This window comes from Euphorbia lathyris, chromosome 8 (genome assembly GCF_963576675.1).
Source record: "Euphorbia lathyris chromosome 8, ddEupLath1.1, whole genome shotgun sequence".
Lineage (NCBI taxonomy): Eukaryota > Viridiplantae > Streptophyta > Magnoliopsida > Malpighiales > Euphorbiaceae > Euphorbia > Euphorbia lathyris.
In genome coordinates this window covers 32,612,528-32,628,202 of record NC_088917.1, presented here as the reverse complement: position 1 = coordinate 32,628,202, position 15,675 = coordinate 32,612,528, and the positions used below count along the sequence as shown (strand labels likewise).

Here is a 15,675-nt window from a genome sequence, read left to right as displayed (position 1 = left end):
AAAAAGATTATGCAAGCTAAAAATGACGAAATAGCTAGACTCATGATATTGTAGGAAACAAATGACGACACGTGAAACATTAAGAGCCATGCCTACCATTAAGAGCCATAAAAAATCTTACCTACCATTAAGAGCCATTAAAAAGAAACCGTTCGTCGTTAAAAAGGAATAATGTTTCCTAATAGAAAAAAGGATTTATTAAGCACTATAAATAGACATGTATGTCAACATCTAGAAGTACGTGAACATCACTTATTACAAATGTTCCACTTCCTTCAACCCTAAAAACCTTTGCTTATTTAGACATCCGTGACCGTCTATTCTATCCTGTAGGTACTTCAACGAAGGAAAACTGCTTCGGAAACACTTCGGAAACAGAGATAACAATTCGTAACTAATAGTGTAGAGTAGATGTTACTATTGTAGAGTATATATGGAAATGATACTAAAACATCCTAATAAAATTCATAAGATCTAATAAATACTACCGTGCAAATAATATTCAACATAATAACATACAAACATATCATCCATGAAACATCTTAAACATCAAATTAAAATTAAAATTCTCTAAAATATTAGGATAATTAATATAAAATCTAAATATTAAAAAGGGTACCTAATAGACTTCCCTGCAGACTGAGAAACACGACTGGAACCAAAAATTGCAGACCCAAAAACTGCGGGCACTGGAGCAAGAGAGAAGAGAAAACTTATATATTCTTGTATATTATAATGAGTAGCATACACCTATATATATACATGATACTATTGTATACAAGGAAAGAGCATAAATTAAATTACATTTATTCTAATTCCTATAATCAATGAGCTAAATACTCTATAACTGCCGTGTAACGCTATTTACCCTTTTTGTTTCACAATGCTAACAGACACCTTAGAACCTTTACAGCAATACATCAAAATTCTTGTATTCACTTTACGGAGCCGAAGAATGTCATAACTTAAACATACAACTCATATGTGCCCTTTGGGATTTACAGCAACTGTACACCAATGCTCTGCTACCTGCTTTCAACATCTTCCTAAACATCTGTGCATTAACAGAAGCTACCAACTCATTTTAACTGCTGCACCATTCTTAAGTTAAGAATGATCTCTATTCCCTTATGGTTCTATCTAATGTCTTCTTTTTTTTGTAAACCCTGCCTTGGGTATAGAATTATGGCCAACAACGAAGCAAATGCAAACCCAACTATCCCACTGAAAGGTTCGAATGGAGTTCCTGTTATCCAGGGAGAATAATCGTGTTTGTAGACCAAAAAGCCGCCTTTTTGCAAAATAAAACTTGAAGCCATTATCCCTGTGTGTAACCCAATTGGTACTGCAAGGCTGCCCTGATTTTTTTGTCGGAACCCTGCAAGAGCCAAAGATAGAAGCCAAAGCCCTGGAACTGCCTGTGGAGACCTGAAAACAACCAATCATGTTATTACCCAAGAGAGGGAAAAATAAATTCATTTGCTGCAGTTAGTTAGCACGATTTAAACGGCCCAAAATTAGTAGTATTAAGAGAAAAACCTTTGAAGAAGCGAATATATTAGTCCTGAAATGATAATTCCTTGATGATAACCAAGATCAGCGGCAATTTCTTCAGGCAACCATGCCCTAAAAACCAGTTCTTCTACAAGCACAACACCTGCTGCCGTTATGATTCCTTGAACAGCCAGTATAATTACTTGTCCCAATGCATTGAGATTAGGTATACTTGATGGCCAAGAGAAACTTGCACATCCCAACATAGCATTTACAGATTGTATTGATACGACCAGCATTACTCCTCCAATCAAGCTCACAAATAAGCTTTGAATCTGCAAGCAGTAGAATCAAAACTTAATTGTTTTGTCCAATCTAGAAGGGGCCTCAAAACATTTATCCATTTAATTTCAAGACTCAACTTCACCTAGGAGAATATATGTGATGAGATTTTACAAACTATGTGTCTTGTAATGAACACATGGTAAACCAAAGTATCTAAGTTTCACTGAAGTAAAAGTTACTAAATTAGTTTGTGTCTGTGGAAAAGATCTCAAGGAAAATGAAAAGAAAAAAGATAATAAAGTCTACCCTGCCTTCCCCTTTTTTACATGTAGTCAAGAGTTTGCAACACGAAAGGAACACCCCCAACACTGTAAATTTCAGCTTTTAACAGACGTGCTGTTAAGAAAAGATAGAGATTGATAATCTCAGCATTACTAGTGGAGTCTAGAACTCATCATGCTGATAGCGCAAAATGCAAAATTTTCAGTCTTGAGCTCATCAAAAGCATCAAATTCTGAAACTGAGCTTTATACTTTACCTTAGGCAATTTGCTAAAATCCAATCCATATTCCTCTAGTGGATCTTTGTATCCACGAATTCTTTTGCCCCATATCATCACAAGTATCATAACAGCTATATAAAGGCCAACAATGATAACAAGATCAGCAAATTGTGAAGGTGTATTTGTTGTCCAGCTTTGCACAAGTGCTGGAAGAAATGGAACAACGAACGGTGACCACAAAACAAGCACCATGAAGAAAAATCCAATGATCCTTGTGAAGACACAAGAAGAAAAAGAGATTCAGTAAACAGAATATTTCAAATACTAACTGGTCTAGTAAAGCAAGAGACATAACTCAAACTTGTTTAACTAATGAAAAAGAAAAAAGAGGCAACTCAAACTTGTTTAACCAATGAATTTGGCTACACATGCATCAGAATGGATAAAAGAATGAATTTGAAAATATTTGCAATTCCTTTCTAAGACTTCCAGCTAATAATAAGAAATGCAAACAAGAGTACCAAATTGGAACCATCATATTGATATTTATCAAGTAAAGAAAAGCATTTCTAAATATTAAACTATCTTTATCAATTTTTAATATACAGCTGGGTGGGGGGAAAGAATACTTTCAGATCTTCCACTGCATAGCAAGAATTGCAGTTACTTCCAGTGACGTAGGCCTAGTCACCAGGACACATTTAAAAGAAACTAAGGAGCAAAACATCCTCAATACATGGAACTTGAAGGATAACCCAAGTATTATTGTTATTAGAATCATTGTCATAGTTCTAATATTTTATTCATTTCAAAGGAGGTGTTGATTATCAATTAGAATATTATGGCCAAGATGAAAGAACAAACTTTGAGAGCGGCAGTCAGATGTTACTACAGATGGGCCTAACAGAAATTAGCTTTGACCCAAATCCCCGACTTTGACCAAATCACCTTTTCGTTGAGGAGCTGGAATAGTGTCGAGTTGGAGAATTGAGGGTTACTGTGATTGAGAATGAAATCTTCCTCGATTGTGACAGTTCCCGGGAAGACGACCGTGATGTTTCCGGTAATGAAGGTGTTCAAATTGATGGGGAGTGTTCTATGATAGAGCTCCTCCATGCTTTTGGGTACTCCGATCATGTTGCTGGTAGATTCCGGTGCTTCCCATAATTTTATTTTCGCCAAATTGGTCCAATCTTTAGGCCTCTCTATAACACCAATTTCTTCGTAAACTATCAGATTGGAGATGGATATAGAGCTTCGGTTCGAGAGCGGTGTTCTGTCGATCTTCACATCGGGTCCGCTCGTTTTGGAAGCTCTAATTTTTGAATTGCAACAGTTAGATATGGTTTTGGGTATGGCATGGTTGCGATCCTTGGGAGATATTTTACACAATTGGGAAAAACATTGGATGAAGTTCAATCATGAAGGAAGCATTGTGTGGTTACAGGGTGTTATGGGAACCCCTTTTGAATTAACAGCTTTGCAGGTATGGTTGGGTGGTGAATGTGATGCAATGCGTATGGAGAATATTAATGCCTCAATTGAAGCAGGAGAAAACTCCTTGTCCTCAAATGAGTTGACTCATCTACAACATTTACTTCTTCAAAATCCGGAGGTTTTCGAGCCTCTAACAGGTCTGCCTCCAAGGCGAACTCATAATCATGCTATAAATCTCACAGGGTGCGCCATACCGTTGTTCCCATGTGCAATAGGAATAGATTCAAAGGCAGGTTATGGAGCTGCTTGGAATGGGGCTGATTCGTCCCAGTCAAAGTGCATTTTCCAGTCTGTGCTCCTTGTGAAGAAGAAAGATGATTCTTGGCGTATGTGCATAGAATTTCGTGCCCTAAACAAAGTCACCATACTTGATAAGTACCTTATACCCGTTTTGGATGAGCTGAATGGAGCAACATACTTTACTAAATTGGATTTGAAATCTGGCTTTAATCAGATCAGAATGAAAGAACAGGACAAGGAAAAAACCATTTTCCGAACACACAATGGGCATTATGAGTTCTTAGTGATGCCCTTCGGCCTCACTAACGCCCCCTCCACCTTTCAGAGTGTGATGAATGACTTGTTTCGACCTTGGTTGCAGAGATGTGTATTGGTCTTTTTCGGCGATATTTTGATTTACAGCTCTTCTTGGGAGGACCATCTGCAACATTTACGTCTCATTCTTCAAGTCTTGCCTGACAACTACTTCAAAGTAAATAAAAAAAAAATGCTCTTTCTGATTGATGACTCTGGATTATATGGGTCATCGAATTTCGGGCAGTGGAGTATCAGTAGATCCAAGTAAGGTGGCTGCCATACAACACTGGTCAATTCCAAAAAATGTGAAGGGAGTTTGGGGATTCTTGGGCTTGACAGGCTACCATTGGAAATTTGTCAAAGATAATGGCAAGTTGGCTAAGCCACTAACCGAACTCACAAAGAAAAATAATTTTTCTTGGCATGATGAAGAGCAAGCAATTTTGATAATTTGAAGCAACGCATCAGTTCTACACCATTCTTGACCCTCCCATATTTTGAGAAGGAATTTCGCATCGAATGTGACAGATTCGGGCGTGGGTCTCGGGGCTATCATAATGCAAGGATGCAGGCCCATTGCATATTACAGCAAAGCTCTTTCCCCTAGTAACTTGGTTTACTGTTGCTTACCGATTACAGCTTCCTGATTCTTCTCGAATTCACCCTCATTTTCATGTTCAGCTGCTTAAGAAGGCCATTGGCACCCACCCTTTTTCCACACAGCTACCTCTGAGTTAGAGGTTGATTCAGATGGCACTGTTTTTCCTGAGAAAGTACTGGCCACACGCACAATTCAGCAGCATGGGGATACGGTCACTCAATGGTTAATACAGTGGTACTCTAAGGGAATCGCGGATGGCAATGATAGAGAATCAGCTACTAATGGACATGTTATGGATATCAATAGTGGGCCTAACCTAAGGCATTACAGGTCTATACGAGGAAGAAATACAGGGCAGCAGGGGCAAACCATTCATTTGGGAAGTTCGTTTTCATAGAGGTATTTGTGGGAAGAGTTAGTTATAACCTACTATATGAGCTGGCAGAATTGTAAAGGGAAAATTCAGTTATTATCTGGGTAGAGGAAAGCATGAGGTAGGCTGTTTTTGTATTACTCTTTCTGCATTTGCAGGGCTCTGCCATTGGTAGAGAGAGAGAGGATTGTTCTACCTGTGGGGGTTAGCTTAATCCTTGTATCTTTATCTTTTTCGGATAATAATACACGGCTCTAATTCCGTCATCTCTTTACTTCTGTTCATTTGATTTAGAGAGTTTTGTGGAATTATCTTGCATAATTCTATCACAAAATATGAGACTTCATTGAAGCGAACAATATCTACATGGTGTTGATCCAAGGTGTTAAAGTTATACTATAGTTCAAATAGAAGGCTTGAAAATAATAATGAAATTTACCAACTGCAAAAGTTAAGCCACCTCTATCAAGCTAGTGAAGCCTTGTGGCACGGAAGTAATAATAATAATAAAAAAAGTCATTGCGCATGAAATTATCAACAATAAACCATTTAATGCCAATACAACTCTGACAAATTGTGCCATAGTAATATGTATCAGCATGCATGCACGATTTATGACCTGAGAACCAGTGAAAACTTCTCACAAATAATCAAACTGATGGCTAAATGAAGAAGTGAACCTTGCTTTGCAACTACTACCGACACAAATTTTTGACAATCGACTACTCTTATGTATACATATCATAAATTTTGCAAATAATTACTTGAAAATTCAACAGGAAAAACCTTGCCTAACCTCTTACATTTAATTATTAAACTATGTTCACAAACAAGAGGCAAGATGAAGGCAAACCAAAGAAAGACAAAAAGAGGGCACGAAAGGTTGCGCTAGAAAACATTCAGGAAACAAGCTTACCTCTGGTACAAGGGGCGCTCAGCCATATGCAGAAATGAGATAAGTTTATCAGTCAGACTTACAGCACCACGTATGCCTCCCCAAAGCAAAGCAACCTTACCAACCAGCCTCAGCAGGCCTCCCCTTTGTCCCCAGCCTACTAACATCGCAACTAGCCTGTTCATATGGGAATGCACATACACATTTAACACATATAAAATCATCCCCAGCAGGTACATACATGTAACAGATACAAAGATATATATTATAGACCTTTCTTGATCCACTTCGCCACCTTCAGTTGTAGGAACCACTGGACTAGCAACTGACATGGCTTTCTCAGCTAGGCTTGCAACCATGTTGTTCTGGGTCTTGTCAGACACTGTCTCATCATCGTTCTGAACTGCCTTCCCACTGTTTGTTTTCTCTTTGAAAGTCTTTGATGAGCCTTCTACAGTTTCCTCGCCTTGATATGGATTCTTCACAGATACAGGCACCAATAAGCACGAAAATCACATACATAACCAAAAGGCCACCAGAAAAAGGAAAATGAGCAACTAACAAGCATGGCTAAAAAATTACTTCTAGCAAAGAATAACACTCAAAAGGATAAAATATGTGCTTTTATGTTCGTGTTTCAGAATTTCGTTCCTAACTGGGGTCATTTATATCAGATTGGTGTCAAATTGAGCTGAAGCAACCCCCTAGGTGCATGGGATGTTCATGCAAGCAGTTAGTTAACTCTGGCAGGGAAAAAAAAAACATGTGCTAGCAGATATGCATGCTCGTACATAACAACATAAATTTGTTACTAAATTGCTGAAACAGTCAATGCTTTTCAAATAGTTGTGGTCAAATATATATCTCTTTGATATCAAAGTTTGACCTTCTTCAGTATCTCATTGTTACAGGTTTTGATTTTTGTATGATTAGAGGGATGTGTTTTTGACTTTTATACAAGGCATCTAAATATTATAAGTACCTGTTGCTGTATCAGCAAGGCAGATGCTCCCAGGGCAGCTGTAACGGCACCAACCATGACACCATCAGTACTTTTTCGTTTTATTTCAGCTTCTTCTACCTCTCTTTTCCTTGTACTTGCCAAACTGGTAATCTGATCAGTTCTGACAGCAAGCTTGTGATCACCCTCCTTCGGCCTGGACTTATCTAGATCTTCTTTCATATAAATTTCTGTTTGCTTGTTGAGTGTCAGGCCATTATCATGCCTGGTACCTACATCGAAATATTTTCTCAGAGCAGCTAAGCTAGAACCTATAACAACACCAACTGGCAGCACTCTCCTCAGATAAGTGGTGCTCAAAACAGCAGATGAAATGATCCTCACTATGTGCTCTCCTTGAAGAGTACCAACTTTTTCGGGAATATTGTTGGTACAAAATTCTTTATCTAGAATACACAAGGCACTTTTATCAAGTCCGATGGCCAATGACACAGCATTTGCCACTTTCTCAATATCACTAGCAAGACTGGGTTTTATTTCTTTCATGTCATCTGCACTTAGCTTGCGAGCAATTTCAACCGTCAAGGCATCCAATATAATATTTTTTATGAACTCCATAACCTCTAATCTATTGCCTATTTCAACATTTTCATGAAGATTTTCTGCTGTGCCATATTCTCCAAAAGATTCCTGTTGTTTTGCAGTATCAAGAACTACATAAGATGGTTCTATATAACTTTCTATATCATTCATGTTCTCTGGGGAATGGATATGACCACCTCGCTCACCTCCATAATGAGCTTCAGTCTCATGTATGGAGTCATCAACAGTTCCTGGTTGCTCCAAGAGCTTCCATTGGCCATCCTCTGGGTAATAGTCAAACAATAGAGCAGTGGTTGTATCTAAATCAAGTGGTTTGCTATTTGGTTTCTTTGAGAGAAGATACCTGTGCAAGTACTCATTCTGCAAATAATCCCGGTATGAATTTGCAGTTATGTCCAATGGACTGCCATTTGCATGCCTAGAATAATCAGTCTCATTTACATTGTGCTTCTTTGTTCCTTCCTCGTATTTATAGTTACTGGGAGCACTTCTCTGAGGATCATCCATGACATTGTTATCATGCAAAATGGAATTCTCAGCAAGTTCCTTTGCCGATCCAGTCCCCACGATATTCTGTGAATTGGCATCATTTCTTTCGTGCTCATCAACAGGAGATTCCTGTAAACTAGCAGACTGCATCTCCGCATCATTGTTAATATTCAAATTTAGCAAGTGCTTGCTAGCGGCAGGTTCTTTATCAGACTCGCTATCAATTTTCTCATCTTCAGTATCATTCTGCACTTTGGTTTCATTTTGCTGGTCATTTTCCCCTTCAAACTGAGTAATCATGTCTTCTATTACACCAAATACACTATTGACAGCCACTTGGGTGGAATCATCCATTCCTGTGAAGGCATCCATTGCCTGAACAACATCAAATGGTGGGGGGTTAGAATCTGATGTGGTAGGATTATTTTGATCAGGTAATTGCAGTGTTTCTTTATCGCTATTCTGGTTATCGTTGCCTTCCTTTTCCACTGGTTGGGAATCAGTAGGCTCTGCAAATGAAGGTGCTACTTCAACCACATCACCTGATGCAGTGCTACTTTCCTCAGTTGAAGAATCCAGATTTTTTTGGTTGTTAGCTTCCCTCTTCATTTCTATTTGAGATGTTTCATCACTAATATCCATGGTATCAGAACCGTTAATATCACCTTGTTGACTGCTTACTGTTTGAGACTCACCTAAATCACTAGATTTATCTAAATTTTCTGAAGAAAGAAACTCGGTTTCCTGCCCTGTAACAGCATTGTCTGACTCAGGTTCACTACTACGGGAGCCATCTGCCAAGTCATCAGCCTTTTTCATCTCATCTGAAGTCTGAGGATCATTAGGTGTACCTTCAGCATTTGGTGATTCGCTGCTCTTTTCATCGTTCTGTGACTTAATCCCAGACGGCATATCAGGAAGTTTATTAAAACCGAGAAGTGTCTTAAGTCTTACATTTGTATTTTGAGCATTCATAATTCCAGATACTGCACTTGTAAGCTTTCCAGAAACCTCTTCTGGTACAGCACCTTGCAAAGCTTTCATAAGTGTCTCTCCTTGACCCACAGCAATCAAGACCTGAACATAAGAACTGGTCTTAAGCCCAAAAGGATATGCTAGAAGGAATTTAGCATGAATAAGTGCTCCAAACAACATTTTCTAAATAAAAAAAGAAATAAGAAATGCACACAAAACTCAAAAGATGATGATTTTTTTTTTTTTTTTGGGTAAGATGATGAAAACAATCAAACAGCTAGAAGAAGAAAAATTAGAGAAACTTGAGGTTCATAAACTTTCCATCTCTCCCCACACAAGGATATCATTGCCTACAATAATGAAAAATACATTGGAATTTTATCTGAAAGAAACATTACAGAATCAAGAAAGAATTCCTTGTATAACTTATAGCAAATTCTTGGAAAAGATAAAAGCAATCAAACTTCAGTCTGCACATTATGTCACCTTAACATGATAGAAGACATACAACATTTCAACTTAATGAAACATTGCAACTTTTTGTATTACCTTCTTCTTTTGTTCTTCTGCCAGAATACCAGGCATTGTAACATCAAGCATATTCATAACAACCTCGGTTGTCTGAAGCACTTCACCAATTTCAGAATCTGTAGGAGCAGCAACCTCCTCTTTGGCCAATTCTGCATCAGCAGAGCTGGACTGCTGAAATGTACCATTCTCCACCTTCGGCAATCCCTCTTCAACTTCCACATCTTGTGAATCTTGTTCCGGTCTTGATTGGACAGCAGTGTTGCTATACTCAAGCACTTCATTTAGAGGATCTACAGCATAGTTATTATCATCAGCCAAAGTAAGATCAAAGAACTTATCATCTTTGATACGATTACCAGCTGTTCTGCCTTCCACTATAGTTAAATCTTTTGAAGGATTGAAGTTAATATCTAGATCTTTCAGAAGAGGATGACGACCCTTCAAAAGCCCAAGCTCAACTGCTGAGAGCCACTGCAAGCACCGCCATGCATACTAGTCAGCATATCACTTGCAAGTTGCAGAAGTTTGAATTTCAACAAAGTCTTCAACAAAAACAAGAGGATAAATTATTTCAGCAATCCTTGTTGACCATAATTATCAGATATCATACTTGCCCAACTAACAACTCAAAACAAGGATGCTAAGCAGATACTATCATTCAAAATATCAGCAATTAAGAACAATATAATGCCAAAAGGAACTCAAAAGGTTCACATCTTAAAGTCTGGCTAAACTTCCAAACTCCTTGCAAAAAATTCACAGAGGAAAAGATCAACATAAGTAAATTAAGCACTAGCATATCATAATAAATGTGCATTAGTTTCAATAACCTAAAGCTGAAAGATACATAACAACCACTTTTATGCCAATCTATGTTGCACGGAAAGTCTTCTTCATTAGCGTTTCCGTTTCAGTTTCTTTTCAGTTTCCATTACCGTTTCCTAGCTATATTTTTTTTAAGCAATAACGTTTCTGGTTGTCTGTTTCCGTTTCCGTGCAACATAGATGCCAATACATATTTTTCCAGGTTCCACAAATGAATCTTCTCCCATTATCGAAAAGAAGCTTGCAATTATCACCTCAATTGTAAGATTCTGGCACCATGATACAGTAGCTTTGTTGTCGCTAGCAATAACATTTGATGGCACACAGGAGCATAACAGGAGACTTGTAAATGGATTTTCCGCAATCAAACTACGAGGGGTAGAAAATAATGGCACTGTCGCATCATCATTCTGAAGTTTGATAGAATTAAAAGAGATCAGAAATTCAATTATACAGTAAAGTAATAGATCAGTCACATGCAGAATTCAAATCGATTATGCACCTGAATGAAGAGAACAGGAATCTTCACATTCCCAACCACACCTCGTGTGCTTGACTTCAAATAGAAGTCTTCTATTTTATCAAAACCATAAGATACCATCGACAATGCTTTTTCAAAATCACGAACAGATTTTGCCGTTAAAGCCCTTTCGACATTAAAACCTTTTGTCCTCCCTTGAAATAATTCCTACAGAGGTCATCAGTTCTAAGTTTTCTCACCAGAAATTATCAGATTCATAATAGATAGAAGCAACAAATGATGTGTAATATCATGAACTGTATATCTCGAAAACTATTAAGTGCCGTATTCATGACATAAAAGCCTTTATATCTTAAATTGATAAAGGTCCAAGGAATTTCAACCTTATTCGATCGCAAGATATCTATTAGTCCACCAGTGAGCTTCTGATCCAAAATGGTGCAATAAGGAGAGCACCTTGTGGCCTCCTCTAAGTCAAATGGATTATTAATGCATGCAGCAGCAGTAAGGGGTGTTCTCTCCCCAGCTTCTGCCAGATATTTTGTCAACATGTTTGCACCATATTCCCAGCCAATGCCCATCAGTGATGTCCATGGCCTCGCCTTACTGATGAACTGTATAGCTGTGCAGACATCATCGCTGTCAGCAGCTGTAAATAACCTACATATACAAAATAGTTAAGAAGCTCTACAATCAACTTCTTGCCATAGAAACTCAAAACTAGCACAATCAATTTAGCCATCAGGGACTTACTGCAACGTTGTTTTCTTCATCATACATGGATACCCCTCCAGCACTTTTTCCCCTTTATTTATTTATTTATTTATTTTTTGGAGGAACTCCCCTTTACTTTCTTTATAATGGTTTTCTCCAATTCTGGTAGATCATCATTATAGTGGATTTCCTAATTACTGTCCTCCTTAAGCTATAGCAGAGGAATGATTTTGATTTGGTCCGTACCCTTAAACCAGCCAATCAAAAGACTAACCTATGAATTGGGATGATATTTAAAGAAATCTTGTTGTTAGTTACCCAACAATGACTTTTAAAAAAGGCCAATAACGATTGAAGTCATAAAATGTTACTCCAATGACCATTCAAACACACAAAGCTGATCTTCAATTTATTTCTTGCTCCTACAGTTATAGTTCCATGCAATTTTTCCTCCATTGTGTATTTCATGCAGCCAATTGCCAACCTCAACTAGTTTAGGACTGAAGTTGAGTAAATTGAGCTATGCAGAGATGATATCAAGCTTAAATCACGCGTTGAATCAGCATTTAGCACAACAAGCTAGACATTCACAAACACACTGGAGACACTGCACAAAGCGCAGAAGAACATAAAAATAGGAGAGAGTTTCACATACCGTGCAGTGGTGAGAGGTGAACCGGCACATCCTCTAGGATTCATAACAACAGGAAAAATTCCGCGTCTTAGTGCTTCACAGACAAACGACCTAACATTCTCATCCGCACTCCCCTCAGGCGTTCCCGGTACAAGCAACAGAGTACTATCCAATCCATGCTCCTCCCTCAAGTCCAAACTCGCCGGCCAATCAAGTGAAATAACACCACCATCCACAGTATTCACACAAACTCTTTGGTAAACCAATTTATCCTTCAATCCACCAGAGCCACTCTCTCTCATCTGAATCCTACCACTGTCCAACCTCACAAAATGCCTGTCCTCTTCCACCAATCTCCCGTTCACATCCTCCAATAACTCATCCCCTTCAAAAGATATCGAGGGGCAACGCAGAAACACAAAACGGTTAAACGCAGAAGGACTAGTGAACAAAATCCATTCACCGATATCTGAAATGCCAATTTTTTTACTGGACCTGAACTGTGTCAGATAAAGCGTGAAACCGGAGGCAATTCCAAGAACGGGAGCTAGAAAATCAAGGTAATTCGAGGAAGGAAGTTGCGAGAGAAAGTTCTGGAAAGGGTCTAGCTGTTGGCTGCAAAGAGTGAGGTGTCTGGCGGCAGTTCGTTTAATACGACGGCGTCTGTACAGGCGGAATTGACCGATTAGAAAAGGATTTCTGCTGGATAGAAGATTAGTCGGAGTCGGTTTGAGGTGGATAGTGGCGGTATTCATTTGAATTGAGGGAAGTGTAAGAGAGTGGAATTGCAAACTGTTACTTTACTGGGGAGCGAAGTGTTAAGACAGAGACTCAGAAAGTACAAGAAGTAAGAACAACAGCGAAATTTCTGAAAGAGAAACGAGAGGTGGTGATAGGCGGTGGAGGAAGTGGTGGTCCGGTGACGGGATCTTACGCAGTTTACCCGCGAAATATTGATTGGTTTTAATTAATTAGTTGAGATGAGAAGATGGATCCAAAAAGCTCATGTCCCGAAATTTCAACCGCTGAAATATTATTATTATTATTATTATTATTAATAAAATGAAAATTGATTATTGGCTCGATTATGGGCCAACAATGCCCATCACATCCAATAGCCCAAAGCCCCATCAAAGTGACATGCTGCAAATTCCATGTGTTCCCATAACTGGTAGGTAATGCATGTGCAGTCACGAGTTTAAAGGAGGCACAATCGTGATCACCTCAAGAGCACGAATCCGCAAAATTCGTCATCCAGTCAGCAACTTTATTTCTTTTCCGACACGTATGCTACAATTCTCATTGGGTTAGACACTGTAAGAAATTTAAACACAGTGATGGAGTCAGAATCGAAAGTTCTGAGGGGCTCTAAGGCATCTAAAACAAACACCTTAAAATAATCAGAAAAAACCGGTGATCCTCAAACCCATCAGCATATAATACAATTTCTAAAAAAAATTATAACTCTCCACTCACAAATAATTTAATTTCTTACTTAATTTTTTTTTCTACGCACATACTTTATGACAAAAGGAAATTTATGCTACTCCTAAATAAAAAAGGGTTCCGATATTTACGGCCCTTAGGGCTGTAAATAAAACCAAAAAATTGCTATTATTAGTGTTTATTTAGTTTTTCAATACATAAAATTTATTGATATTTAAATACTTAAATATTTAAATGCATATATTCATAATAGATCAATACAAATAAATACTTATTTTAGAATTAAAATTCTCCTTTTTTATTGTTATATTTGAATAATTAATGCTTATATACAGCCCTAAGGGTTGTATATATCATTTGCCAATAAAAAATCATGTAAAGACTTTTTTTCATACTATTCACTTTTAACCACACATTTAAAAAACCAGTTATAGCTGTAAATTTTATCTAAAAGCTAGTAAACATTTTAGACTTTAATTATTAATCACACATTAGACATAAAAATCTAGATGATTTTCCTCACTTGAATTATCTAGATTTTTCTTCAAATTAAAATTGATGATGACTATAATTTAATATATTATAAACTCAAAACATATAAATAATGTATTACGGCAAAAAGATCAAACAAGCTCCTTTTTTCTAGCTTCCTACCCTATTCGAAAATCCAAAACTTATCTTTTATGCTTATGCGATCCTGCGAATCGAAAACTTTCTTTTCTGGTAAATAAACGATTCAAAACCTAGCTTTTCAGGTTTACCGAGCCAAAACCTATCTTTTTCTGGTAAACAATGAAGAATATCTATTTTCTGGTTTACCTATCTTTTCTATGGCTAGCTTTCCACTTTCCTTTCCTATGCTATCATTGAAATCTTCAAAGTATCATTTTACTTGGATTTTGGATTAAAGTAAATTCTCCTTCCCTCAACAAATGCCATTTGTTGCTTACCTTCAAGGTGGGACAGGACTGGCTTGATCCTATTGGCAATAATCTTGGAAATCCTTTTTGAAATGGTATTGCAACAAGATATAGACCTATAGTCTTTTAATTTGGTAGGGTTTGGTACCTTGGGTATCAGTGCGACTGCGGTTGCATTGACCTCCCTCAGCAAGCATCCTGAAGCAAAGAAAGACTTAATAGCCCTCACCACATCGTTCCCAACAATACCCCACGCTTTCTTAAAGAATAGAGCATTATATCCATCCGGGCCTGGTGCCTTATTATCCTTTAGAGAGAAGAGAACATCCTTTATTTCACCCTCAGTAACCCCTCTCAATAGATCATTGCACTGGTCCAAACTAAGCCACATCGGATGGTTGTGTTGAAGAAATGGAACCTCTATCCTACATTACTAAAAAGTGAGAAGAGCTAATTGTTGGTCCCGTGTGATTAGTTCCAAATGGGGGGGGGGGGGGGTTAGGAACTAATATAACTTTTTCGTTTTAATTATGCTGACTTAATATGATTCGTTAAGTTTCACAGCTCAGTTTTGGTCAGCACGGCCGAGTGAGGCGTAAGACGGCTTTAGTCAGATACTGACTAGAACTGTTTTACTTGCGAGTTGGGAAATGACACTTTTGTGGTCAGCTTCCAACTTAGCACTCTGATTTACTCAGTGTCAGTTTAAACAATTTATATACTGAGTAAATATAACAATCAACACATACAACTATATACTGAGAGAGAGTTAGAAATTACTCAGCACGACTTATCCTGGTTCGGCCTCTTCGCCTACGTCTAGTCCCCAGAATCCCTCCGGGCATTTTCAATCCAATACTGAGCTCTTTAAAGGTAGAGTACAAACCGTTTACAGCGCAGTTGAATATGCAA

The 15,675-nt window shown here is 37.9% G+C and overlaps 1 protein-coding gene across 3 annotated transcripts; it reads right to left on the bottom strand.

Annotated features, from left to right (window-relative positions):
* Nucleotides 1-701: 701 nt before the first annotated feature.
* On the bottom strand, nucleotides 702-13,390 carry LOC136204169 (uncharacterized). Of its 3 annotated transcripts, none has more exons than XM_065995365.1 (11): nucleotides 12,419-13,390; nucleotides 11,433-11,709; nucleotides 11,071-11,256; nucleotides 10,823-10,978; nucleotides 9,762-10,214; nucleotides 7,167-9,314; nucleotides 6,458-6,663; nucleotides 6,206-6,361; nucleotides 2,318-2,552; nucleotides 1,540-1,829; nucleotides 702-1,428 (listed from the first exon to the last, which is right to left on the bottom strand). In XM_065995365.1, the coding sequence occupies exons 1-11, from the start codon at nucleotides 13,150-13,152 to the stop codon at nucleotides 1,137-1,139; spliced, it is 5,133 nt and encodes a 1,710-aa protein (XP_065851437.1). In that variant the 5' UTR covers nucleotides 13,153-13,390; the 3' UTR covers nucleotides 702-1,136. The 3 variants fall into 3 exon arrangements, with proteins under 3 accessions (XP_065851437.1, XP_065851439.1, XP_065851438.1); XM_065995367.1 differs by having other exon boundaries at nucleotides 11,433-11,671; nucleotides 12,419-12,557; XM_065995366.1 differs by lacking the exons at nucleotides 702-1,428; nucleotides 2,318-2,552 and having other exon boundaries at nucleotides 1,666-1,829.
* Nucleotides 13,391-15,675: the final 2,285 nt, after the last annotated feature.